Source organism: Carassius auratus, unplaced genomic scaffold (assembly GCF_003368295.1).
Source record: "Carassius auratus strain Wakin unplaced genomic scaffold, ASM336829v1 scaf_tig00002407, whole genome shotgun sequence".
NCBI lineage: Eukaryota > Metazoa > Chordata > Actinopteri > Cypriniformes > Cyprinidae > Carassius > Carassius auratus.
Genome location: NW_020523444.1, coordinates 108,291 through 134,845, shown reverse-complemented (window position 1 = coordinate 134,845; position 26,555 = coordinate 108,291). Strand labels below are relative to the sequence as shown.

General features: G+C 35.8%; 1 protein-coding gene across 1 annotated transcript; it reads right to left on the bottom strand.

Annotated features, from left to right (window-relative positions):
* Positions 1-25,231, bottom strand: LOC113069723 (phospholipase D1-like). The gene is made up of 26 exons (XM_026242843.1): positions 24,921-25,231; positions 17,658-17,837; positions 16,867-17,036; positions 16,649-16,791; positions 15,684-15,795; positions 14,622-14,687; positions 14,221-14,279; positions 13,685-13,777; positions 13,171-13,323; positions 12,211-12,360; positions 12,033-12,116; positions 10,803-10,884; positions 10,505-10,615; positions 10,235-10,426; positions 9,917-10,112; positions 8,120-8,248; positions 7,843-7,961; positions 7,568-7,681; positions 7,330-7,440; positions 6,847-6,935; positions 6,018-6,131; positions 3,805-3,854; positions 2,483-2,617; positions 1,352-1,505; positions 1,150-1,267; positions 1-527 (listed from the first exon to the last, which is right to left on the bottom strand). The coding sequence occupies exons 2-26, from the start codon at positions 17,752-17,754 to the stop codon at positions 303-305; spliced, it is 3,066 nt and encodes a 1,021-aa protein (XP_026098628.1). The 5' UTR covers positions 17,755-17,837; positions 24,921-25,231; the 3' UTR covers positions 1-302.
* Positions 25,232-26,555: the final 1,324 nt, after the last annotated feature.

Sequence of the window (26,555 nt, the reverse complement as noted above, 5' to 3'; positions counted from 1 at the left end):
CATTAGAATTATATTTATTTATTTAAAAAGCGCTTTTGCTTGGCATCTTTGACTTTCATTACATGCATTATAGTAAAAGCACAATATGTGCTGATAATCACTTATAAAATATGATTATGTACATTTATAACTTTGATAAAAGATACAGAATAATAAGAAGATGTCTGATGAGAGATGGACAGCTTGTTTAAATATCCTATCCTATCTTTCACAACTAAAGTTTTGTCCACCACAGTGGAGTCTTTGTTTTTCTCCTCATATTGGAAGCTGATTGTCTTTTCTGTGCTTCTCATTTGGTGCCATCAGGTCCAGATCTCAGTGGGCACCATGGCTTCTTTGGTGCCTACCGAGGGCATGAGGTTCTCTTCACAGAGGAACTCCAGTGGGAACTGGACCAGGAAGCCCCTAATCTTCTTCAGAAGCTCCTGAGCTTTACCAGGGCTCTCTTTATCAAGACCTGGTTTGGACTGGAAGTTCATGAGCTCCTGTTTGTTCCTCACCAGGCTTGAGGGCAGACAGCGGAAAACCTGAAATGCAACCGCATCAACAGTCCTCAGTTTTCTACCACTCAGAACAAAGGATAAATTCTCATGGACTAAAATAAAAGTTTAATTAAAGCTAAAAAGGAAAAATGCATGTGTATTTATCACCATGATTAAAAAAAAAATCTGCAAATACTGTATGTGCACTAAAGTATTTTTTTTTTTTTACATTTAATAAAATAATTTTCTAAATAATAAAACATTTTTCTTTAATTCTTTTATTTTATCTAAAGGTATAGGACAGAAGCGTTGCATCTTTTAGGTGGGAACTAATGCCTCCTAATTGTATCTGTATTTGTGTGAAACATTTGGTTGTGTGGCTGATGTGTATGAGGTATTTACTGAAATTGCCAGCCTACAATGGTGGCTCAGAATAAGAATCTGTCATTCCATTAAGGCTCATTATTACTGGCCTGCCATGAGGCTGCCAACCGAGTCTGAGAGCTTCAGTGGTGATTGAGAGCAATACCTATCTGACAAACGACCAAGCAACACCTTTAAATCATCATTCAAATGCTCCACGTAAGAGGAAGATGGAAAGTAGCCATCATAAATTCCACCGCTTACCCAGGAGCGGGTGGGGAAACACACAAGGAATCACACTCACCTTCTCATAGATGGTGGCGTTCCTACCAGAAATACTCATCCAGATGTCTTTGTAGAATGCGTTGCTGATGGGGTCACTAACATCAATGGTTGGATCGTCAAAGGCACCAAGAATGGTTCTGGTTTATGAAAAAATAAAGAGTTCCAGCTGTGATTCAGTGTTTTGCTAACACTAGGATGGTTGGCTTTCCACCAGATCTTACTTGAAGCACTCCAGTCTGAGCTGCAGAGCAAACTTGCCAGCCTGGTACTCTTGACCATCCATCACTGATGGCGTTGTTTCTGAATCTTCAAAAATCACAGCTACCTCGCTGTCCCTCTTCCCCAACATGCTGCGGTCGTTGATGTTGGCAGAGCCTGTACAATAAACAAATCAATTAAAAACAGACAAGTTTATACATATGTATATATATAAGTATTAAAAATGGCATCTAGTGGCATTTAAAGCAAAACAAGTCTGAGCTGTTTCATAAATTACAATAACTATAAAAAAGACATTAGTTGTTTTGTTATAAGGAAACACAAACTGATCATGACTTGCTTAATCTAAAATATCAAGGCAAATAATAATCACAGACCACAAAACAAGGATTTTTTAATAATCTATGATTCAGTTTTATTCATTGTTTTAGAAGTGATTGGATCTTGAGACATTTAATTCAATAGTACACACGAATCCTCCACCTACAGAATCAGAGAAAACTCAATTTTAGTATGCGGCTAAATGTTCCCCTCTGCCTCCGTCTGATCTATGGGTTTCTTCATTTGATTTATTGTATCTTCTGCAGAAACCTAAAGCTTTATCTGAAATGACACTTGCTTATCTTTTATGAGTTTCTTCTGATCTTTGTACAAAGTATTGTTTGAACTTGTCTTTTTTTTATAGATGTGATTTTTCTCAGATGTCTTTTCAGTCATGATAAGAAAACAGAAGCATGGTGACAAGGCTTGCCAAACAAATTGCAGAACACATGCCTCTACTGCACATCTGGCACAGCAATCATGTGTAAACTACACAGACTAATATTTTCTTCATTAAAAAAAATCACACATTTTGGGCAAAAAATACACTATTTTAGGAAAATGAGTTGACAGATGTGAAACTATCTATTGATATGCCAGGTCAATGATTATGTGTTGTCTCACTGTCTATCCTCCAAAAATCAAATGGTGTACCACAGTCTTCCACAAGGGGGAGTATAAAACTCCAACCATAAAGAAATGATGCACTTGCTCAGCGAGTTGCTCAATAATTACAGAGGAACGCAGGCATGAAAATGTCTCAGTAACACCCTAATTATTTGTTTTGGCCAATCGTAACATGGTTAACTCACCAATAATGACAGTGTTGTCATCAGCAATGAGCAACTTGCTATGAACATAGATGAGTTCAGTCACAAGTCTGCCTTCCAGATCCGCATGAGTCCTCAGTCCACAAATAGAGATGTAGTTCATCCATTGGTCATCCACTGTGGGGGTGTAAAGAGAGAATCGGGTGAAACACAGACAAAATATCACTGCCCAGAAAAAAAAAAAGATGTCTCTCGCCATTTAGACCTTCCTAGAAAGACAATATTTCCTAAGTCAAGGATCGGCAAACCCTTTTTCTTAATTGAACCCATTGAACAATATTTAACTCTCAGTATTTAAGTAAATAGTTCAATAATTTAACAACACATTTGCATGTTCACTGTTCTCCTATTTCGATAAACGGTCAAATAACATGCACTGTAAAAACATTTTTACTTGCACCTACTACAACTTAAAACTTGCGGCCCTAAAATGAAGTATAATCAAATCGGCTGTATAAGTCATTTCAACTAAGTTGTATAATTGAAGTTGAAATGACTTATTTTAATAATTTATCATTTCTATCTTGAATTATAGTTGACTTCCGGTATCATGCGGATCACCATTGAACAATGAAATCAGAGTATGGGACGATATTCCCAGCCAAGCGTTTAAAGCAGTGTTTGAACTTTAAGCTGACCACAATTAACCTTCATAGCAGGCAAACTGTGGCTGGCAGCAGCTGTTGGCCTTTTTTTTTTAATCTTAGCGGGCGATGTGGAAAAGAATGTTTAGGTGGGGAGAATAACACAGCAGATTCTATTTGGAGCAACAGCTGGTTCAGAACCAAAAGAATCCCACACACTTGCCCACACTGATTGGATTTAAGACAACTCGTGTGTGGAGAAGGTTGAGAGACTTGATCACTGAAATGCTGAACTTGCAGAAGTGCATGGAAAATCAGAACCGACGGGGAAAGAAAGAAAGAAAGAAAGAAAGAAAGATGAAGGCCAACACTAAACAGGCTGGTTGTTTTTCCATTATGAATCCTCCATAAGCAGTTCAGAGGACAGAGTTTAGTGCGACAGCTTCATAAATTTCACCTCAACTCATTAATGCTGCAAGCAGACAACCATCCACTGTATGTAATGTTTAGCACATTTTGAAACGTATTTACATTTTGCAAATTATGCTTATTAGTCATATATGTTGCACTGCTGAGGTAGACCACAAAAGAGAACTCACTCGCCACAGAGTCAGGTTCACAGTAAATTATGTCACAATCATGTCAGCTTATCGTTCCTTTCGCAATAAACAACATGCTCAGAGAAAGAGAGAGAAGAGGGATGGGAATAATCAGACTTACTTTCTTTCTTAAGTTGAGCAATTATGGAGTGCTCTCCTCTATTCATGGTCCTACAGAAATAGACATTCAGGCCATGATTAGATGTTTTTGTTAAAAATGTTAGCACAAAGTTATCACAGTGTTCCCTCAATAACTTCACATTAATCTTAAAGTCACCCCCAACCCCCCCCAACCCCTCAATGTGAGAGGGAGCTGAAAATAAATAAATAAATACAAATCCCTCAATAAATAAATAAGTAAGCTTTGCGGCAGTTTTCCATGTTTAATGTGACACTAAAGCACTGCCGATTTCCATTCGTTTTCCAGATGAGTGGACCAAGCATTTAACACTTGGCTGTGCCTCTTACGTGTGTAATGGAATGAATTGGTAATCTGGCATTGGAAAACAAAGGAGCTCTGTCTAACATGGGTCATTATCCTCACATGAGCGACATTTACAATTTTCTTAGACAAATTCCTGCTTTCATCCAAATGATATACAGAGAGCATGCTTGGAAGGTTATTGTGAAGATGAGGATGTATATGCCTGACTGCAGGATGAAATCAAGCTTGTCTGGAAGATCAGGGCTGCTAGCGCTTCATCTCTGATAGAGTTGAAAGAAGCTGTTTAGCGTGTTGTAAGACTCATTAAAGCTTAATCAGGGAAGGAGGACGCACTAACTGCGTCACTGGGAAACCAGCTACTACTGTTAACTCATGAATGACAATGTAGAAACAGGCAGTCAAGTCTGCTCAGTGCACATGACACGCTATGGTTTTCAAGACAACTTGAAAATAACACCAACCACATTCACTGCTCTAATAAATAATAAATGTGAATAATTTGTCAATAAATGACACTGAAAAGGTAAAATGTCAATGTAATGCATCATTTCCAGTCTCCGAAACTATTTTTATGCTAATGGGAAAATAATGTTAGGCAAAAGAATTATAGTATAACATTTCAGTTCTACAGTTCATGCTCAATCATTTTCCATAGATTACCTTTCTAACTATGAAATGCAACAGGATGAAAAATACAAATACAAATTCTGTTTCATTTTGTCTTAAACTATAAACTGAAGTGGGGAAAAAAGTTCTGTTACATTACAAGTTACAATAAAGACACATTACATTTAAACATGAAATATATATATAATTAGTTTTTCTGAAAGTTTCTTATGCTCACCAAGGCTACATGTATTTGCGTTATATTTCAGATAACTGTTTTCAATTTTAATATATGAATATATTATGTAATCTTGTATGTATGTAATCTTAATAATTATGTAATCTTGTAACTGCCAAGCTGAATTTTCAGCATCATTACTCCAGTCTTCAGTGTCACATAATCCTTCAGAAATCATTGATGCCCAACAGATAAGCAACAGTGCTTATTATTATCAATGTTAAACCTGATATTATTATTTTTTTCAGGATTCTTTGATGAATAGAAAGCTCCAAAGTACAGCATTTATTTCAAACAGATTTTTAGACATTATAGTCTTTACTGTAACTGTTGATGTCACTGAATAAAAGTATTAATTTCCCTCAAAAAAAGGAAAGAAAGAAAATAAGCATTTTCAAAAATGTACAGAAAAAAACACCATACCAAGACCACCTTCAAAAATGGTTTTAAATATTAAATATTTAAATATGATAACACTGAACACCCAGACTTTTGTTACTGAGATCAGATGGATAGTTGCATCAGATCAGATTTCATATTTGTTTGTTCTTTTGTAGTTGCCATTTTTTGCTTTGTCATTCACCTTTTCCGGATTGTTATGCTGTTGTCTGAATAAAGATTTTGAAACTGACCTGTTACTGCAAAAATAATCATTAATAGCAAAATATCCATTGCTAAAGTCTCGTACGGTACATGGCAAACCTATGCAAGTTTGAACCATTATCATGACAACCAATGAGGACATCGGAGCAAAAGTAATGCAGGTTGTACTTCCAAAAACATCAATCTCCTGCATTGAAACCAAATTAATCTGTGCATGAAATGAACTATTTAAACATGCATCATCTTGCCTAAAATCAACTGTTTTTATACACTCTATCATGCAAAATAATAATAAAAACATTAATCTGGGATCGCAATCCCATTCCTTTTTTGTGAGTGCCAAACTCTGTTTGAGACTCAGGTGGTCTGATTTTTACTATCTGACCTGAGCTGCCCCTTTTTTTGCTCAAAGACATATGCATAGCAATCATTTCATTCTTACCTGTAGTTAAAATGCATAACAGCCTGGAGTGCACTTCCTCCTCCTGTGGAAATGTCTCCCTCGAATCCAGGCACCAGGGGAGTCACCACATACACACGGAACAACTTCTTCTCCCTGTGACACATTATAGTAAACATCAATCCGATATACATCCATGTAAATATATACTTATGCTTATTCTTAAATAAAATACCCTCATGTCCTTTGCCATTAAATGGTAAAACATCCTTTCCAACCCATTTCACTTCAGCAGCATTTCTTGTTTTATCTGTGTGCAGCCTCCATGATCATTAAGTCATTACGAATGGCTTTTCTCCCCAGAGAGCTCTTTTAGCACATGCCAACATTGTTAGAGCACAAACAACAGTGCAGTATTTCAGTGTTGAGGCTGATGCCTAGAATGACTAAATGAAGAGCGGCACATCCACAGCCCATGTCTGGCACACATCAGTGCTGTGGCAGAAGCTGGCTTCTCATTAGTCGTCAGTGTGTGTTAAAGACACGCCTGTCTCTCCAGCTGAGCCTGTGTGTATGACAGCAGCATAGAGACTCCTGTCTCCTGCAAATCACATACTTCACAGGGATCTGCACTTGCCAGGACTCCATTAGTATTGGAGAAGATGGTACTTTAGGATGGGTTTTTGTAAGTTTTATCAATCATGAATGATCTTTAAAATGCTGTGTCCGAAATTAGCTAACCACTTTTCAGTTTAGTTACAATAAATGTACATGATGCTCCTGTACTTGCATATCCCTACTAAGCTCCTCTGGTCCAATTAATGGTAATGGTCGACAATCAGTGTTAAAGCATCAGGACTCTCACACTTACTTGTGAGCTCTTATGATTCGCTCAATAATGGCGTCACCAATCTTGTTGTAAACATGTTTGTTATCGGCACAGCTGATGAAGAACTGGTTCTGAAACAAAACAATCAAACAATCAGTTTCAACTCATCAGGCAAGTTACTGGGCCATAGTAAAATATGATTAAGTTCTCTTATTATCTTGTATTCTCTCGTATTATCTCGTATCAGTTCTTTCCAATTATATAGATTTTATTAGTTTGTTTTAACTTGGTGAATATCCAAGTCATGGTTCTTGTAGAATTTCAACTGAATATTTCTTGCCATCTCCCCCCGATATGCTCTGATAACTACTGCTGCATGGCATTTGTTAATAATATGAAGCAAATGAAATGTCAATGTTTTTTACAGCTTAATACATATTTTGCATTTAAACTACTACAGTCTGAACACATTTATATTATATCACTGAATGCTGACAGACAAAGTGAAAGTGAGGGATTGTGTACCTCAATGTAGATGAAGTGTTTGCTCTTGGCAATGACCTGAATATAGGCATTATGAATGGACTCCTCATGGTGCTTGATTCCCGCCGACCAGTCTGCAGCTGACCGCAGAACCTGAGAGACCATTTACATTTATGGCCATTTTTATGGGCATTTATGGCAAAGTTACTTATTGTGCATGCAAGGTATAGTTTTTTTTTTAATCAGCATTCAGTTTTCACAGCCATTAATGCGTTCTCACCTGGACTTTGGTCTGGACACAGTCTGGCACTTGGTACTTTAGATCATTGGCTGTGCTGTGAGATTTGGGCAGGAGAAATGGGTAGGAGAGCGACCTGTACTTTGGCTTCATTATCTAAAGGTGAGAAAAGTCAGTTTACTATAACAGAACCAAATAATGTTTCCTCAAAATGTTACAGCTCAAAGTAAAATTCAAGAAACAAACAGAAGAAAATTCAGAAGCTTGTCTAAAGCGTGCGGGTCATGGCCCAGGCAAAGTGGTGGTAAATATCTCACTTTGGTGAAGTTCCAGCGTTGTATAAAGTGCCTGGCCACATCTCTGGCTGCTTTCCCATGCACCACTGAGGAGATATCATGCCAGGGCATTCTGGGGGTTGTGTATCTGTCAATAAAATCTATAGTCGAGCATAGTGTTAAAAAGCAGGATTGTAAACATCTGAAATGCACTGAAAAGAGTGCGTTTAATAACACAATTAGCCTTGGACTACCCGGTTTAATGATCACTGAAATGAAGAAAGCAAAAAGCGGCCAGGCAGTTAAACGTGTAGCTCACCATCAAAAGGCTTGTCCAGCTGAACCCAGTCTTTGTACACAAAGTTGCAGTAGTCTTTGCCGTGCCAAAAGCGAGTGTTTCCACTCAGCTCTCCCACTTCTCTCTGAAGACTGTGCAATGAGCCACTCTCTGAACACACAACACATACAAAACAGCTATAAAACTTAAAGGATCCTTTCAAAGAAAACAACTTATGAGTTACTTTCAGATCTATTCATTTAACTGTTAGGTAAAAAATGTTAGCCTGAATGCACTGTATGTCGCTTTGGGTAAAAGCGTCTGCTAAATGCATACATTTATTTATTTATTTATTTATTTATTTTATTTATTAACTTCTTTTTTTCATGAAGGGTGTAACCACAGGCATACCATAGACATATTTACAAATAAAAGACTTGCTTATTTGCTTAATGCTTATAATTTTTAGTATGTATGTACATGTTGCAAAAAAAAAAAAAAAAAAAAAAAATTGTAACAGTTCAGCAATAATTAAATAACTGACATCGGACCAAACAAACAAATATCAAATTACTGATACATTTGGACCATCATTTTCCATGACATTGATAGCTACTGCATGTTTAGTAATATTTTAGATTTATCCACAGCATCAAACCAGAATATAAAACTGAAGAATTAGTTGGAAACAAAGGATTGGTTATCCTAATAGTAAATTAATGTGAATTTAGTGTAAGAATCAGCGACAAATGAAATCCACCCTAAGGTCAAAGTCATTTCATTAAAGCATATATCTCCTTATTAGTCTTTAAGCTAGTCTTAAATACACTTAGTCCTCTCTCAGACAGACTGCAAACCGATCTATATGTCTGTCTTATATGGCACGGAAAACAAACATAAAAGCTAAAGAAAGAAAAGGATAGGGCAATCGCTCGGGGCAAGGAAGGGTGTCTAAAGCTACACCTAATATCAGCCTGAAAGGATAAGCATCACTGCACATCCAACAGAGAAGAAAAATGCAGATAAAATCCACAGACTGACTGACACTGACAAGCAACAGAAAATGTTTGACCTTTTTGCCCCATTTACTGTTACAGATAGTCATAATTATAACAGGGTTTCAGTATTTTGTGATAACTGGATTACATTATTTGCAAAAAAATTTGCATCCCCCATGTAAGCTCCTCTGAAAATAAAAAAATACATAAGAATAGTGAAAAATATAATTACAATTATATATACTTGTATGTTTGTGTGTGTGTGTGTGTGTGTGTGTGTGTGTGTGGGTGTATATATATATATAGAGAGAGAGAGAGAGAAATCTAAATATTAAAGATAGATAGATAGATAGATAGATAGATAGATAGATAGATAGATAGATAATTTAAATATATACATACATGTATACATATACAGTATACATTTTGTATTCATATTCATGTTACATATATACATATGCATTCTTATGAGGCCAGCTAATATGCTGCTATGATATCATCTGTCTTTGGTTCCAAAAACATTCAAGTAATTTACAGGTGAAATAAGGTGGCTGCCAAAAAATGTGGTGTGGATCTTAACACCGACTGTATAAGCAAAATGGGAGTCCAGTCTATTCCTATGTATTACAACTACTGTAAATGGGAAAAAATGTGACTAGTACATGCAGAACGTCAGTCGACATGAGGGAGTGTGAGCAATGGCACTTTTCATTTAGCAGTGAACTGTCCCTTTAAGAATCCTTTTTTCAGTTAAGGTCACAGAGGAATTAGTCATCAGCAGAGAAAAACACAGATTGTATTGTGGAATGAATGTAAGTTTGGTCAGGAAAGAGTCACGTACTGTTTGTGCTGTCGATGCTACTGACGCTGTCAGCATGGTGAAGGCCACGTTGGATGTGATGGTACAGACTGAAACGTGTTTTGCGAGTGCGACCAATGCCTTTTAGTTTGGGCGGGTCCACTGAGTCACCGACCATCGACTGACTGCTGTTTCCACTGCTAGACACTTTTTTCCTGGGCTTGGATGAATCCAGTCCCTGAGTCCAAAAACAGACATAATTCCACTTCATTATAACCGGCAGAAAATCATCCCATGGGTGTGGTACAATTAATGTAGCCGAATGTAGCATGTTTTTATGGACATGATGATGTCTCGAACCTGCTCCATGGCCTGAGCAACAGATCGTGTTACACTTCCCACGTCTGTCAGTCGGTGCTCATGGTCATCCCAGCGGCCATACGCAAGGTCAATTCCCCCAACAAAAGCAACTGATTGGTCGATGACTACAATTTTTTCGTGGTGAGCCCATAAGTAGACAGAGGAGGACACATGATCAGGGTGCCTCATCACCTGTTAAGAGAGAGGAACAGGTACAATCGCATATGATTTCACTTAACATATGCAAAAGAAGATCACATCACAGCTTACCTTAATATTTGGGTGAAGGCGCATTAGTGTTCTTTTGCTGTATTCACTGTTGATGCCGAGCGCCAACTCCACTTCCTTATACAGCATAACAAAGATCCGCACTCCTTGTTGCTAAAATATCAGTAAATAAATAGTAAAGAATTTAAATACAAATATATAAATAAAAAGGTAAAAAAAAAGTCAATTAAATAAATACATAATTTTACTTTGAAACTGAATATGTGTCTGTGTTTTCAACTTAACATTCATTTGAAACGTTAAGCATGGCACCAGGAACAGTGCACTTAAGGGGACTTACAGCCTTGCGTTTCAAAGTGCAGTCGAGCCTCCAGTGATTTCCTTCCACTACAGGCCTCTTCAGAAAGATCTCAGGGCTCAGCCTGCACATTACAAAACACAATCATGCAGCAGATACAGCATGACACAAGCACACCATCAGTACAGTCGAAATTAGATTAAAATAGACATGACTTAATTTCTTAATACACGTTCCTGGTCTTATAGTGCACATTACATATATATATATATATATATATGTTAATATAATTAATCACATTTTAATAAAACAATTTTAAGTATAGGAAAGGAATATTTGCCCATAACTGATTGCAAACATACATTCAGATCTGGCTCTATTTTGATATTAAACGCAACTAAAAAATGTGTTCATAAAAAAATAAATAAAAACAAATCATATTCTACATGTACAACTAAGTCCTATATACAATACACATTAAGATAGGCAGTGATTTCTCGTATAATCACTTCCCTTACACACAGAGGATCAGACCATTGATTCTACTCCAGGAGAGATATTTCTGAAATAAGGAGGGCTGAAACACTACACCTGTGAAGTGAGAGATACTGCTCTTGCTGTATACACCTCTCACTCAGAGCCGATGATCCACTGCCAAACATTCTGCATGTGTGCATATAATAATGTCTACAGCAACTCTACTACAGCACATTACCAAACAATGACAAATGAACACAAAACAACATTTTATATCAGGCTTAAGATTACATTTTCTATTTAAGGAAGACCTGAATCAATCCAGGCTGTCTTTCCGTCGATGTTTGACAGATTATTAGCTCTTTGTTGTACTACCAGTAGGTTTTGTTGTGCATCCCCTAAACAAAAAGGGAACCACTACATTGGTTCACTACACTGTTCACATTCAACAAATAACTAGTTCAAAGTACTTAAAACTAGTTGAGTAGTAAAAATGATGGTTAAAATGTTTTTTTTTTCTCTTGCCATGTTTTGTCTTTAATTAAACAAGACTTTTAAATTTTTTTATTTTCTTTACACAGCTATAATGCCCACTATATAAAATGTATTTATAGGTTGATTTCACAGAAAAATGTAACACTGTGGAGCTACAGTATCAAAACATTGCTATGTTTGTTGAAGAAATCTGCCCAGTGATAGCAACACTGGAACAGTGTGGAATAGTGTGGGCTGGGCCAATATTCTCTCTCTGTCTGAACATGTTTTCTTTTTGTAAGGGAAACAGTGAGTACATACCACCAGTCTGTGATGAAGATCTCCTCTTTGGCCTCCTCCAGTGCATTTGCAACATCCTCCATGTAGGTTTTTCCATTAACATACCTGAACATTCATTGCTTTTAATTGTCAGAAATCACAGGGTAGAAGATCACTTAGATCGAAGATTAAATAAGGAGAACTCTTAGATTAAATATACCATTTAGAGGGTATGTTCTCCTCCTCCCTGGCGAAAGATCCAAAGCGGTGGGCCCTTAAAAAGGCCTTGCCATGTTTCCGGACAAAGTTTTCAATGGACTGACCCCACCACCGTGCATGTCTATAACTAATGAATTTCAGCACTAGTTTCCTTCAAAAGACATAAACACAAATTGTCTACAAACTGAGGGAGACATTCATTAGTGACATTGCGGTTGAGATTAAAGGAATAGTTTAACCAAAATGAAAAGAGATTTTGAGAAATTTAGCATTACATCACTTGTTCACCAATGCATATTCTCCTGTGAATGGGTGCCGTCAGAAAGAGAGTTCAAATATCTAATAAAAGCATCTCTATAACCAACAAGTAATCCACATGACTCCAGTCCATCCATTAAAGTCTTGTGAAGCACAAAGCTTGTAAGAAACCAATCATGGTTTTTTAACTTTAAACTGTTTCTTCTGGCCAAAATAAGAGTACATAATCCATAATATGTTTTCCTCCAGTGAAAAAGTCCATCCCTATTCTTAAAAATCCACCAACATGTTTGTTTAAAGCTGTTCCGGACTGTTTTCACTTTCTTCCCCGATTTAGACAAGACAACTTTTTCACAGTAGAAAGCAATATAATGGAGAGAGGACTCATATATTAGGAAGACATAAGGTTTGAAATGCCTCATGATGAATTTGTTTCTTACAAACAAGCTTTTCACTTCACAAGACGTTAATTAATGGACTGGAGTCCATTGTGGATTAGTTGTGGATAACTGTGATGTTTTTATCAGCTGTTTGGGGTCTCATTCTGATGGCACCCATTCACTGCAGAGGATCCATCGGTGTGCATTGAGCAAGTGACGTTATTTCTCTAAATCTGTTCCAAATAAGAAACAAGCTCATCTACTTCTAGGATGACCTGAGGGTGAGGACATTTTCAAAAACGTTCATTTTGTGGAGAACACACCTGGACAAGTTCTCTATGCTCACTCCATGCTTGGTCTCTGTGTATTTGGAGTCCATATTGATAGTGAACTCATTGTCCACCAGCAGGACACATGCAATGGCACCCGTGTCTGGCTTCATGTACAGCAGAAAAGAGTCCTTCACAACAAGCCACCTTAACAAAGAGCACAAAAGACTTCATCGTTAGACTCCATCACAACCATAAGGTCAACATGTGCTTTATTATACAGAGAGTAGTGAAAGGCAATAATACAGTCTCAGTTTAATCAGAGAATGAAAGTAGCATGGTATCAGTGGACCAGAGATAAACAGCTCGCTAGACTCAAAGAGACTGTACGGTATGTGTGCTCTATCTGAACTGTGTATTTTCTCAGATAATACTGCTTTCAAGAGTATCTCACATATGTTAAAGATCAAAGTGAAGAGCACAGCCTCACTGCATGAATGCATTTAATCAGCTCTTATGGTTTACTAGAGAATTTCTGCAATACATTTTGTGTTTTATGGATAATTACCTCTTGGACCAGCGGTAGCAGACTTCATTGTGGCCACAGCAGTTCATGCCTGGGATACGGTGACCTCCTGACCTTTTATAAACAATGCCTTCTCTGAAAGATACAGGTTAAAATCATTTCTGTATCATTTGTCTGATAAGAAATTAGATCATATATCATGCAATATGTCACTGAAAATTAAGAACATTTTAGGATCATGACATTTTTTTTCCATCATGACAGTTTCAAGACAAACACATCCCCTCCAAAATCCAAATGACCTTTAAGGTATTTACACATTCTGGAAACATTTGTCATACTGCCATAACACTGAATTGAAAAAAAAAAATGCATCACAGTTTAATGATATATATATAACTAGTCCAAAAAAACTGCTATAATTTAGATTTTAAACAAAACTGCACAAATAGTTCAAAATTATGAAAACATCCGCACACATTATTGAATTGATGAGAATTTATGCATGAAAAATGCTTGTTTCAAGTTACGATCGATATATTGATTATATAAGTAAAGCAAATAGAATGTATTCTTACAAGCCTTTGGGGCCCAAGTCCTGAATGAAGGACAACTGGCTCACATCAATAAACTCCATCTATAAAAGAGAAACAATTCTGCTTAAAACCAGCGAGACAGAAACACAGCTTCAATTAAAAGAAGTTACACTAAATCCTCTGCTATATTGACCCCTGCAGGGTATTAAAGCTGAAGAGAGAGAAGGAAAAAAGGAATGTGAAGGAGAAAGAGAGAGAATTACAGATGTCCTTGATTAAAGCTGCTTGTATAGCACTGAGATGAGAGAGAGAGCTGCACATTAACACACTCAAGACACACAGTCTCCAGCTGCAATATCGATCCTCAGGCTGCAGCTTCATTAAAGATAACTCAATGTGAGCTCTATCTGGGCCTAAACATCCAAAATCTAGAGTGTGCTTACGGTTGCATAGTAGTTTCGGTACATTGCCATCCTCAGCAGCTTGTTTAGGTAGTCTTCCAGTTGTTTCTGCAAAAGGAAAATACGCCTGTTAATATTCCAAAATATATTTTCGCTGATGAGTTTTAAACCTCTCAATATATCACGATTTCAACTTCATTTTTTAACAATTGTTTTAAATTGCTGAAAAGTTGCAGTTACCAACAATGCAAAGTTGTCCTTGGTAACAAAAATTATGTTCTTCAGTACTTTTGTGTTGTTTTCCAGTAAAAATATCTAAATATTCTTAAATCAATATACATTTACTAGACAAGTCTTGTTTTCTGAGAAATGCACCAAAATGAAGTCTTTTTGATTAAAACAGCAAAAAAAAGTCAAAATGTCAGTCATGTTTTCCATTTAAATTAAGTTTATTTGCTATCTAGCTACCAGTGTTAGTTATGCTGTAATGTAATGTTTGATTATATTTATCATATAATGGACATATACTTCATCACATAAAGAACAGTATCAATTTATATTATGTTACCTATGTAAATGTACTTTAAATATCTGATCAATATAGCAAAACAGAAATATAGCAGTACATAATCCTTCAAAATATTTATAAACTCTAAAACATTAATTATGAAAAGTGATGTTTGCCTATTGGTCCTAATGTATTAGAGCTGTATGCTAATCACTTGATAGGTTATTTATCCATTATTTTTTCTAAAGAGTTACCTTAAATATCCACATAGAAAATGACCAGGAAATATACTTCCAAAATGTCAAACCATTGAAAAAGTCATCAGTCAGTATTAAGCTCTATTCATCAGCTCGAATCTTCAAAATTATGAGAACCTAGTGATGATGTCATGTTCTCACAATGATATGAGAAGCAGAGTGCTGTTATTACACACTCAGAGATCACTAAAGCCTGTCAGTGATGTGCAGGAAAGACCTTCCCACAGACTCACAAGCCTTGGGACAATCAAGATCAGGTCATGCTCAAAAGTGTTTGTGATCACTTCCTGTCATGTGATCGAGGGCTAGTACTCTAGGAAACATGTTGGAATGACTCACTTTCCGACTAGAAACTTGCTCCTCTCGTGCCATCTCATCGCTACCTCCCCGAGGCAGTGCAGGCATCTGCCTCACCTCGCTCCTCTTTATGCTCTTTCTTCTCTCTGTATGGCTGAAAGAAAGACAAAGATATAAGTGTCTGTGACAGAAAATGAGAGGAATAAAAAAGGCAAACAGTTCATGGAGGGAAAAAGGAACAAAAAAGAAAGGGGAAAAGAAGAGATAGAAAGGAGAAAAATTGTAATAAATTAAAATTTGGAGGACAAAAATAAGGAAAAGGCGTCTAGAGGAAGTGAGAATTATTAAAGCTTCTTTAAGAAAGAAAAGAGTAGTAAGTGTTCCTTTACATCTGGTATATAGATCTATCTAGGGCCACTGAATCACAAGTGTGTCAGTTGAGACACATTACCGCTTAAACTAAGCAGTGACATGCATCTCTAATGGATCTCCTGTGACCACTTGTGAACAGGAGTGGATTTCAAACAGCACTTGAAAGGCACAGTGAGAAGAGAATGCTACTCAAAGGGATGTTCCAAAAGAAGAATAAGCATTATGGTATTTATGCTTTGGAGGAATACAGTTGTGGTGCTTAATTTTTTGGAAAACCTGATACATTTTTTCAGGAATCTTTGATGAATATAAAGTTCAAAATAACAGCATTTATTTGAAAAATTACTTTTTTTGTAATAAGTCTTTACCATATTTGATCAATTTAATACGCCCTTGCAGAAAAAAGTTTTTGTTCCTTTAAAAAATATATAAATATAATTTATCAATTTACATTGTGAAACTTTATGATGATGAAACACAAACAATAAAAAAAGCAAAGACATTCCTTTTATTCTAACATTCATTTAATTTAATTTTACTCATCAAGGCACTTTGATCTGAAGGATAAAGCGTCGCTGTACACTTATAATGTTCTGTGAAAATGAGTAAGTTTATCTATAGGGCAGAGGTCTGACCTCCGAGTGGGCAGCGGGATCCTAATGAGGGTCTTGTATCGCAGAAGCTCTCTGTGTAGCTCCATGAAGTGCTTCTCTTTTCTCTTGACTATCCAGGTGAAGTTCCCATGTTTGAGCTCTATCTTAAACACGGCTGGCATTGCCTGTGAACACAGACGTGATTTGAGATCTGTGATATCTTTCAGTCTTTGCTTTGAAATAGCATGTGCTCCACACACCTTGGACACGCTCCTGTGTTTGGACATGTTGAAGCGGTCCGGGGCACTGGTGAAACGTTCCACCTCTAGGATCTTGGCAATTATGGGGGCAGAAGTGAGATAGACCTGTGCCGCTGTCTCTTTAAAGCCAACTGTCCTATACACAGCAGAGAATGGGATACGGGATACCCCTGTAAGAAAAGACAGGGAGGACTGAGTAATGCCTTCGGGGAATCTGTGTTCTAGTTTGTGACATGCTGCATCATGTTACACAGTTGTCCTCACATCACTCCCTTTAACACACGTCCCATAAAGTCGAGATATCTGATAAGACAGACCTGCTATATTACCTCTTATCGCCTATAAATCCTGTTCCTCAAGACTAACTTGTATCAGTCATTCTGAAACTAGTCAAGTCGCCTTCATTTAAATAGTGCTTTATATGACACAGACTGTTTCAAAGCAGATTCACAGTAATATACAATAAAATCATCAAAAATGAGACAAATTTGGATTTTACTTTAAAGGAGCTCTAAAAAGACAACATTGTCATTATTCATCTTAAGTCATTTCACTGTTGGTTCCACTCGGTCCATCAATTATGAAACAGGTTAATTTCAACTACAAGCAGCTCTACAGAAGACAAAAGTCTTGTTATTCAGCTTGAATCAGATCATTTCAATAACTGCATAGATGTGGCAAAATTTATCAATTATTATTATTTTTTTATGTTTTTTATCTGATCAAGTAAAATTTGAATACTGAATACTACTAAAACAAACGGATGATTTGTATTATTAATGATCACTTACCTGAAGGATTTAACTCACAGTCCACCTCTTCAGGTTCATCCTCAGCATCTGAGAACCCCAGGTCCCTGGTGTCCAGATTCTCCACTGTGTCACTCATGTCTGCTTTTATCAGATTTAGTTACTTCTTATGAGCCCATTGAAGCTCTCCCACACAATTCAGTCTGAAGTTTGCAGCATTGCCTGTTTGAACACACAAACACACATTGAGTCAAAATCCTAAAGACACAACTAGAGTCAAAAACCACAACTAGACCCCAAAGAACTAGTTAATAACAGACCGATCTTGAATCTTCATTTTCTGTCCAAAATACTACCTTACTAGAAAAGTATCCTCACAATGATATTCCTTCTTAGAGAAAAATTGCATCTGTGAGGATTTACAGTCAGGATTTAGACCATATCACTGAGACTGCTCTCCTTAGAGTTACAAATGACCTGATCTTATCATCTGATCGTGGTTGTATATCTCTATTAGTGCTCTTGGATCCTAGTGCTGCGTTCAACACTACTGACCACAACATTTTCTTGAATAGACTAGAAAACTTTGCTGGCATTAATGGAAGTGCATTAGCATGGTTCAAATCGTACTTATCTGACCACCATCAATTCGCTGCAGTGAATGAAGAGGTATCATATCGATCACAAGTGCAGTATGGAGTACCTCAAGGATCAGTACTAGGGCCGTTATTTTCATGCTTTACATGTTACCCTTGGGAGATATCATCAGGAAACAGTGTTAGCTTTTACTATTATGCTGATGAAACACAACTCTATAGTTCTTCAGAAGAAACATACCAATTTGAAAAATTTACAGAATATAAATCAATATAAAAACCTGCTAAATTCTCTAAAAAAAAAACCCACAGGTGTTAATTATAGAACCTAAAAACTCTGCTTGTAATAACCTAGAACACTGTCTAAGACGAGATAGCTGCTCTGTAAATTCTTCGTCATCAGTTAGGAACCTAGATGTGTTACATGATAGCAATCTTTCCTTTGAAAGCCACATTTCTAGCATTTGTAAAACTACATTTTTCCATCTCAAAAATATATCTATATTACAAACTATGCTCTCAATGCCAAATGCAGAAATGTTAATGACATCAAGGTTAGATTATTGTAATGCTTTATTGGGTGGTTCTATTGCACGCTTAATAAACAACCTCTATCTAGTCCAAAATGCAGCAGCTAGAGTTCTTCCTAGAACCAGGAAGTATGAACATATAAGCTTGTTTCTGTCAACACTGTATTGGCTCACTATTAAACAATGTATAGATTTTCAGAATCTTGCTTATTATTTATAAAGCCCTAAATGTTTAGCACCTCAGTATTTGAATGAGCTCTTATTGCACTATAGTCCTCCATGTCAGCTGTGTTCTCAAAACTCTGGCAATTTGATAATATCTAGAATATCAAAATCAACTCCGGGTGGCAGATCCTTTTCCTATTTAGCGCCCAAATGCTGGAATAACCTACCTAACATTTTTTGGGGAGGCAGACACACTGTCTCAATTAAATCTAGTGTGTGCCTTGTTTGCATTGTGCTACATTTGTGTAGCATCATAAATCAAATATTTTTATCTTAAAAAGCTTTGTAATTATATTACAATACTAATATATATATATATATATATATATATATATATATATATATATATATATATATTAGTATTGTAATATATATATATATATACAAAAAAGTAAACGCGTATATTAAATATCATGTCATGTCTTAAAAAGATTTAGTCAGAATATGAAAAAAAAAATAGTTAAACGGGTAATGCATTTTGCAGTGCAGTCATGGCATTTTTCAACAGGGACTTACTAGACCAAACATTGACCCCTTAGATTGCTCATTTCTATTTAAAATGAAAAAAAGGACATCCATCCAGTTTTCTTCAATATCTCTGGGAACAAATCCAAGACAATTCCCAAACTCCAAAATAGTACAGGAATCAGACTGATATCTTTATTTTCATAGAAATACAAAAATCCAAGAAGCTGTTCACTGTTCATGCCTTCATATTCCTCTAATATTAATTTGTCAGTTGGTGACATGATTGAAATGTTGAATAAAGGTTCAGATCTGTGAAGGGTAAATGACAGTAACGGTGACCCATCTGAAACTATAGATACAGGTAAAACAAAGTTGAATGGGAGATGATGCAACAACAAAGTGATCATAAGCCACTGAAGCCATTAAACATATTGCAAAATCATCAGCAACACAGTTAATAATGGATGTGCAGCAGAATAGAGGAGTGCTTTCATAGCTCGATAATCACAGATGTGGGCTTTAGGTATAAAGTAGAATGTTTAGCACAGTATGGGGAGGAAACAAAATAGAGCATAAAGTACAAAGGAAAAAGAATGACAATGGAAGAAATTATAGAATAATGTTGAGTCACCAGTTGTTGCTACAACAACACAACTCACATTGACGTAAGTTCAGTAAAACTAAATATAATCATTAACTCTATTTTCAAGCCTTTCACGCAACACAAAGTCAATATTTGTCGATGTTATTAGAGCAAATAAGAGGAAACACATGGCTGCTCTCTTGATTTCTCTCACAAAGACTCAAGTTGCTTTCCTTTAGACTGTAGTAATTTAGCTGCCAAGTGCATGTTCGCTCTGTAACTACCCCACAAAACCTTCTATTAAACATAATGGAACATTTTCTGCTGCCATTAGCTGCTGGCGGTGGGCAGCAGCATGTAGATACTAGCTGCTCTATTCAGTTTGATCGCTTAATGACCATTTAAAATGTGTGAAAGAGGAATAATGTGTGCTAGAGAGAAGCTAAAACATTTGAATTCCCCATATTACGTAAGACAAGTCTAACGGTGAGGTGTGGCTCTTTGGCAACTCTATAATCTAAACTCGAAATGACATCAACTTTTCCAGGCCAGTTACCATTTGGAAGTTTCAGAGAAACAAACTTAGTCATTCAATCCTCAATCATAGGAGACTGAAAATCTTAAATCTTTTCACATACAAAGAGACTGGCATGTTTCAAATAATCTCACAATATTTATATTGCAAATTCTTTTCATTGTTCACCAGAGATATCGATCTGGACATTCTTTTTTTTCTCAAAGCCAACATGAAATTGGAATTCTGTTTACTTTGCTCAATGTTCCTGATCTTTCTGTGAATGTCTGATCGATGGATACTGTTCTAAAGAGAAAAGTTTGTAATATCAAATCTAAATATAATACCTAACTAATGCTCTGGAATGACCTCCCTTTTCCAGTGATATCACTTGGCCACTCAGTTTAAATAAAAGAGAAAAAAGGTGTTTTTGAGCATCAAAACAATAAAGTCTAAAATGCCATTAAATGTAGTTGTCAAAATAAAAAAAGTCCCCACACCATACATTAGGATGTATCCAGTTTGATAAAAAATTTTGTTCTAGTGTATAAATAGTTCATATACCTAAAAAACTAATCTTGTCAGGCATAATTACAGCAAGAATCATTAAATGACATTAGATCACTATATAAGAATCAAAGTACAGCCGCCAAAAACTAAACTCTATTTTAAAAATTATCATTTAAACTAGATTTTACCCATTGGTAATCATTAGTATGGCAATTTTTTATTTTACATATTTTAATAAGTACAGGTCAGAAAAGTATGTAGATCCATTTTCACATAAATATATATGTTACGCTAAATGACGATGGAAAATTATTTCACCTATATTTTCACATTTTATTTTCCCCCAAGAAATGAACGTTTCTTATGTGAAATCTTTTGTAAATTTTATTTGATGCAGACACCAAAATGTAATCTTTGACCCATAAGCATTATTTTAAAATAATATTTTTCTAGCAAATTTACAAAAACTATTACAATCTCTCTCCATTCTGGCATTGAGCTCTAATTTTCTTCAGTTTAATCTAATGCAGCCCTACATTTCACTCAAAATTACATCACCAAATGGTAATGAAATGGTTTGACTTTAATTCAATGTTTATGGTGGCAGTATTTACTATAAATATACAGGACAGTCTAGTTAGTTTAAACAACAGGGAGAGGTTTCTAATGGAGGGACTCATTCATTCTGTCAGTGTGGGTGACTGAACATTTATGACTGTCTCCCACATGTGCACTGACCTTTAGACCCAGCTTTAAAAAGGTCCACACATCAAAGAGAGACAGGGAATCAAACAAGTCAGTTATCACACCATTGGCACAATACTGAATGTTTATGATTTTTTAGATATCATCATGCCCAACCACTACAATCTCAGAATGGAGCATTCCTGTGTAAGGGTGCATATACCGTATTCCCTGTTTACTGATATATACGTGTGACTTTACAGACAAAGCTCTAATTACACATATGGTTTTGGTTGTGATATTATTCCCTCAAGATCAGTTAAGAAAATTTTGGATATTATTGGTCCCAGTATACTAATAGAAGCTTCAAAACAGCAGTAGTTCCAATGAATTTTAATTATGCCATTGTACAGATTGATTCAGGCAGCTCAGTGGTTTTAGTTTAACTATGTGTCACTGCAGAATTGATACCATTGATCACAATATTTGTCTCTCATCTAGAAAAGTGGTTCAAATCTTTTCTTTTTAATTGGACATTTTCTGTCCATTTTGGTCAACATTACTCTAAAATGGCCCCATTGTCTAGTGGAGTTCCACAAGGATCCATTCTCGACCCAGTCTTGTTTTCATTTTATATGTTACCCTTAGGTTCTATATTTCATAAGCATGAAGTATATTTTCATTGTTATGCAGATGACACTAAGGTGTATCTGCCTTTGCAGAAAAACAGGATAAAAGCTCTAAAAGTCACTATAGTATACTGTATTGTATAAAGCACTATAGAAAAAAAAGTGACTTGATTTCAGTTTGTCCATCGATATGCAATATGTTTGTAAAACCATAGTCTCAGAGATGTGTTTGAACTGAAGTCTTCATTTTTAGGCTTGTTGGCTCTCTGCTCCTCTTAATAAACAAATCTTGATGTAAATGATCCAAAGCAGGACAGTCAGTGTGCACTGTAGAAAATAACTGCAGTACAGTGAGACTTTTAAGAGCTCTGTCGGTTAGACAAGCCAATTAACTAATAAACACTTTTGTCATTTTCAGTATTTTTGTGCTGATTGCCAGGATTTTTTTTTTAAACAAGATAAAAAATAAATAAAAAATGTACTTGAGAGGTAACATTGTCCATATACGATAAGACTTTTTTTATTTGAAAACAAGACAACAACAAAAAAAAAAAAACAGTTTTCATTAAGGGGTGGGCGATATACCGGTAGACATAAGCCATTGAAACACATTCAGCAGTGAAAGAGAACTTTTTGGCTATATGATGACATGAAGACGGTGTTCATATTGAACTATTAGTGTATAGATTTATTTTTTCTGCTTTATAAGCCTTGAATGGTTAAATAAACACTAGTATGAGTCAAAATGCCCTTCTTTGCAAGTATCCTTGTAAACGCACATTAATTTAAGGTGTTAAATGAAAGTAGACAGCTGAGAAAGAAAACACATGCACAGTAACAGTACATTGGATCCAGGCAGCTCTTAAAGTGACAGCAGTCTATTCCCACTGTCTGTTGTTCATGTTAATCAAACAACAAACAAGAAAAACACTCTCACTGGTCTTGACTAAATGTAAACTAAATATATTTAATTTACACAGTAAAGAATTTGCAGTGTTTCATACATTTCATTACTTTATACAATATGCAGCATTCTTTTTTTTTAATTTGTTCTACTGTAGTTTTTGTTGTTGTCCTATTGCTTGTAATTGGTTTCTTTTTGTTATTTAATCGTTGACGGGTGACTTGCCCTTCAGTGAGCTGTAGTTTCTTTGACTTTTATTCTTTTTTAATTTAAACTATTAGTTTTTTTGTTTTATTGACACTCGTGAAAAGAAATAAAGACCTTATTTAAAGCAAAAATAACTATATTGTGATACATATCATTACAGTGAAGTAAAATTACTCAAATTGTGATATAAGATTTTGGTAATTTATCAACCTATTTGCAATGTACTAGTTTCCTTCATTCTGAAATGACCTGTTTAACAGCAGTTCTATTTTGCGTACTAAACTACAGCAATACACAGAAAATAAGGGCGGGGGGGGGGGGGGGGGGGGGGGGGGTGAATGTTCTTTTCTTTTGCACGCTGTGGATGGGATATCAGTTGCTGCTTCCTGCCAACAAGTTCCTGCTCATTGTAATTCATCATTGAGACAAGGCTCATTGCTTTTGGAAGGAGACAAAAAAAAAATATTATGCCACCATGCAACAAAAGAACTGTGGGAATTTTTTACATTGCCATTGTAAGACATGGAGCTCACTCTAAAAGCAGATATCATCATAGGTTCATGTTAACATTATAAACAGATGACTTAGTGAGGCAGCCACAGACAAAATTAGTTAATTCATCTTTAATATTAAGACGGGTGTTGTAGGTCTTTCTAGAAAAGAAAGAAAAAGTCTCCATGTAAGTTTAAAAAGTCTTTGCCAAGCTGTTGTGAAGTTTAGAAAGACTGTTATTTGTTGAAAAAGCCTGATTATCATTATGATCCGTTTTCAGAGCGACTGGACTTTGTACCTGAAGGGAATTTATGACAGGATGTTGTTCACCAAACAAAACAGCAATACAGTTGTTCTATCATGTACCTTTTTACACGTCTGTCTGTGAGGCGTGTTAGTGATAGCATGATTTTTTCAATAGCTCAGGGTCAGAAGTCTCTTGCATTGTGATTAATGAATAACACAATTATAGTATAAGGGATAAACATTCAACACAGAGGGCCATTTAAAACACAAGCTAGTAAAAAGACAATTAGCCAAAACTGAGAGATTGCCTGAATAAAGGGTGTACTACATTATTGTTTATAGTAAATTAAACTAAAATATGATTTATTCAATTGTAGTGTACTGTATTCCTGCCCTTGAGTACAGCTGTAAAGAAAAAAAAGGAGGTATTTTGGAGCAGCAACACCAAGTTGACTTTCCTCTCTTGTGCACTGGTCACACATTCCACCACGGATACAAAAGCCTCTCGCACTGGGATAAGACAGGAGCCAAGACATATTCACACCAGAAAGACTTTCACATTTCTCAATTAACACATACACACACACATACACACACACACACACACATCTAGACCTGTTGCTAGAATTTTCCAAGTCTTCCCTCCTTTTAACTCTGCAAGCTGGGAAAAGTTTGGAGAAGAGCAAGAAACAACAAACAGTACAAAGTTTTACTGACCTGCCTCAGTAGACATGATTCCCACATGATAATTCAGCTGTTTGACTCCCACAACAATGAAAGACTAACTTATAGTTTCGTAGCGTTAAGAGTCTCTCTCCTGTTGTGACTTCATAAAAAACAAGAGGGCAGTGGAGAGATCAGACATAGGACAAAGTGTCTGAAGGGGGTGGGGCCTTTCCTGGGTTCTGTAGTGTCTGTCAGAGTCGCTCAGCCAGTCTAGTGTCGCAAGTCACAACATGCTCCTCTTCTAGTCAGCTGTACATTTAGTCAGCATGCATTTAGACTGACTGATATCTTCTCATGGGATAGAAGCAGCACAAGTTAGATGTCTGGAATGGGTCAGTTTGTTTCTCCCAGATATTAATGAGATTAAACAAAGACCAAACAGACACTTTTGTTTAAATATCTTGCTTAGATTTTTCTTCTGATAATATACAGTTATCTCAGATACGTCTCTTCTAGAGTACCAGAGGAGATCTCAACATCTGCACTGTGCTCAGGCCTGCCAAAACACAAAATAATACTTCAAACAGACTGGAAAATGGATAGATATATTTATAAATACACACACAAACACACTTCCATTCAACAGTTTGAGGTCTGTAAGATTTATTAAATGTTTTTCAAAATCAAAATACAGTTACAAAATATTACAATTTAAAATAATCATATTTATTATAATTATATTTGAATATATTTTAAAATTCAATTTATTCCTGTGATGTCAAAGCTAAATTTTCAGCAGCCATTACTCCAGTCTTCACGGATCCTTCATAAATCTTTCTAATATGCTGATTTGATGTAATATATATATATATATATATATATATATATATAAATGATAATATAATTAATGTTGAAAATAGTTTTGCTGCTTAAAGGGTTAGTTCACCCAATAATTTTAATGCTGTTTTACTCACCCCCGAAGCATCCTAGGTGTATAAAAAGAAGTAAAATAAAAGGCGTCCATCCATAAAATACTTTTTTTCTTATGGATGGGCACTTTTTTATTTAACTTCTTTTGGACTGAAGCAATGCAACACACTGACTGCAATGATAGAGCTTGAAAGATCAAAGACAATTTTTTATATAACTCTGACTGGATTAATCTGAAAGATTCAATTCGCTTTTTACGATACAAATCATTGCAAAGCAACTTTACAGAAAATTAAGTTTCTACAATATTTAGTGGTGATTAGTTTATGAAAAATGTATACAAGACATAGTCAACCAGAGGATGAACACTATTAACAACAATTATAATGTGATTGCATAGTAAGTAGCTATATTTGTTAGTTCTGTATGTTGTTTCAGGGTTAGCATCATCTGAGGTCCTCTGAGGGGTTGGCATCATCTCTTCTCAGGTGTTCTGGATCCAGACTGGAGTTTGTGTAAATCAAACAAAACAGAGAAACATATAGAGACATCATTAGCGTAGCTGCTGTTCCTACAAAGTAAAATGAATTAGTTTAACCCAAGCTAAAGAATAAGAATGTGCATTTGATCAGATACAACTGCATTCATATATTATGAGATGCATTATTTGAATGCTTGGTGAAAGAGATGTGTTTTTAATCTAGATTTAAACAGTGAGAGAAACTGAACATTATCAGGAATGCTATTCCAAAGTTT

Excerpts from the sequence above, each read along its gene's own strand:
- LOC113069723 (XM_026242843.1), bottom strand. The coding sequence starts at position 17,754 with ATGAGTGACACAGTGGAGAATCTGGACACCAGGGACCTGGGGTTCTCA. Across the intron at positions 14,688-15,683 it reads AGCAAGTTTCTAGTCGGAAA|AAACAACTGGAAGACTACCT; the intron begins GTGAGTCATTCC and ends TTCCTTTTGCAG. Across the intron at positions 7,441-7,567 it reads GTGTCCAGACCAAAGTCCAG|GTTCTGCGGTCAGCTGCAGA; the intron begins GTGAGAACGCAT and ends ATGGTCTCTCAG.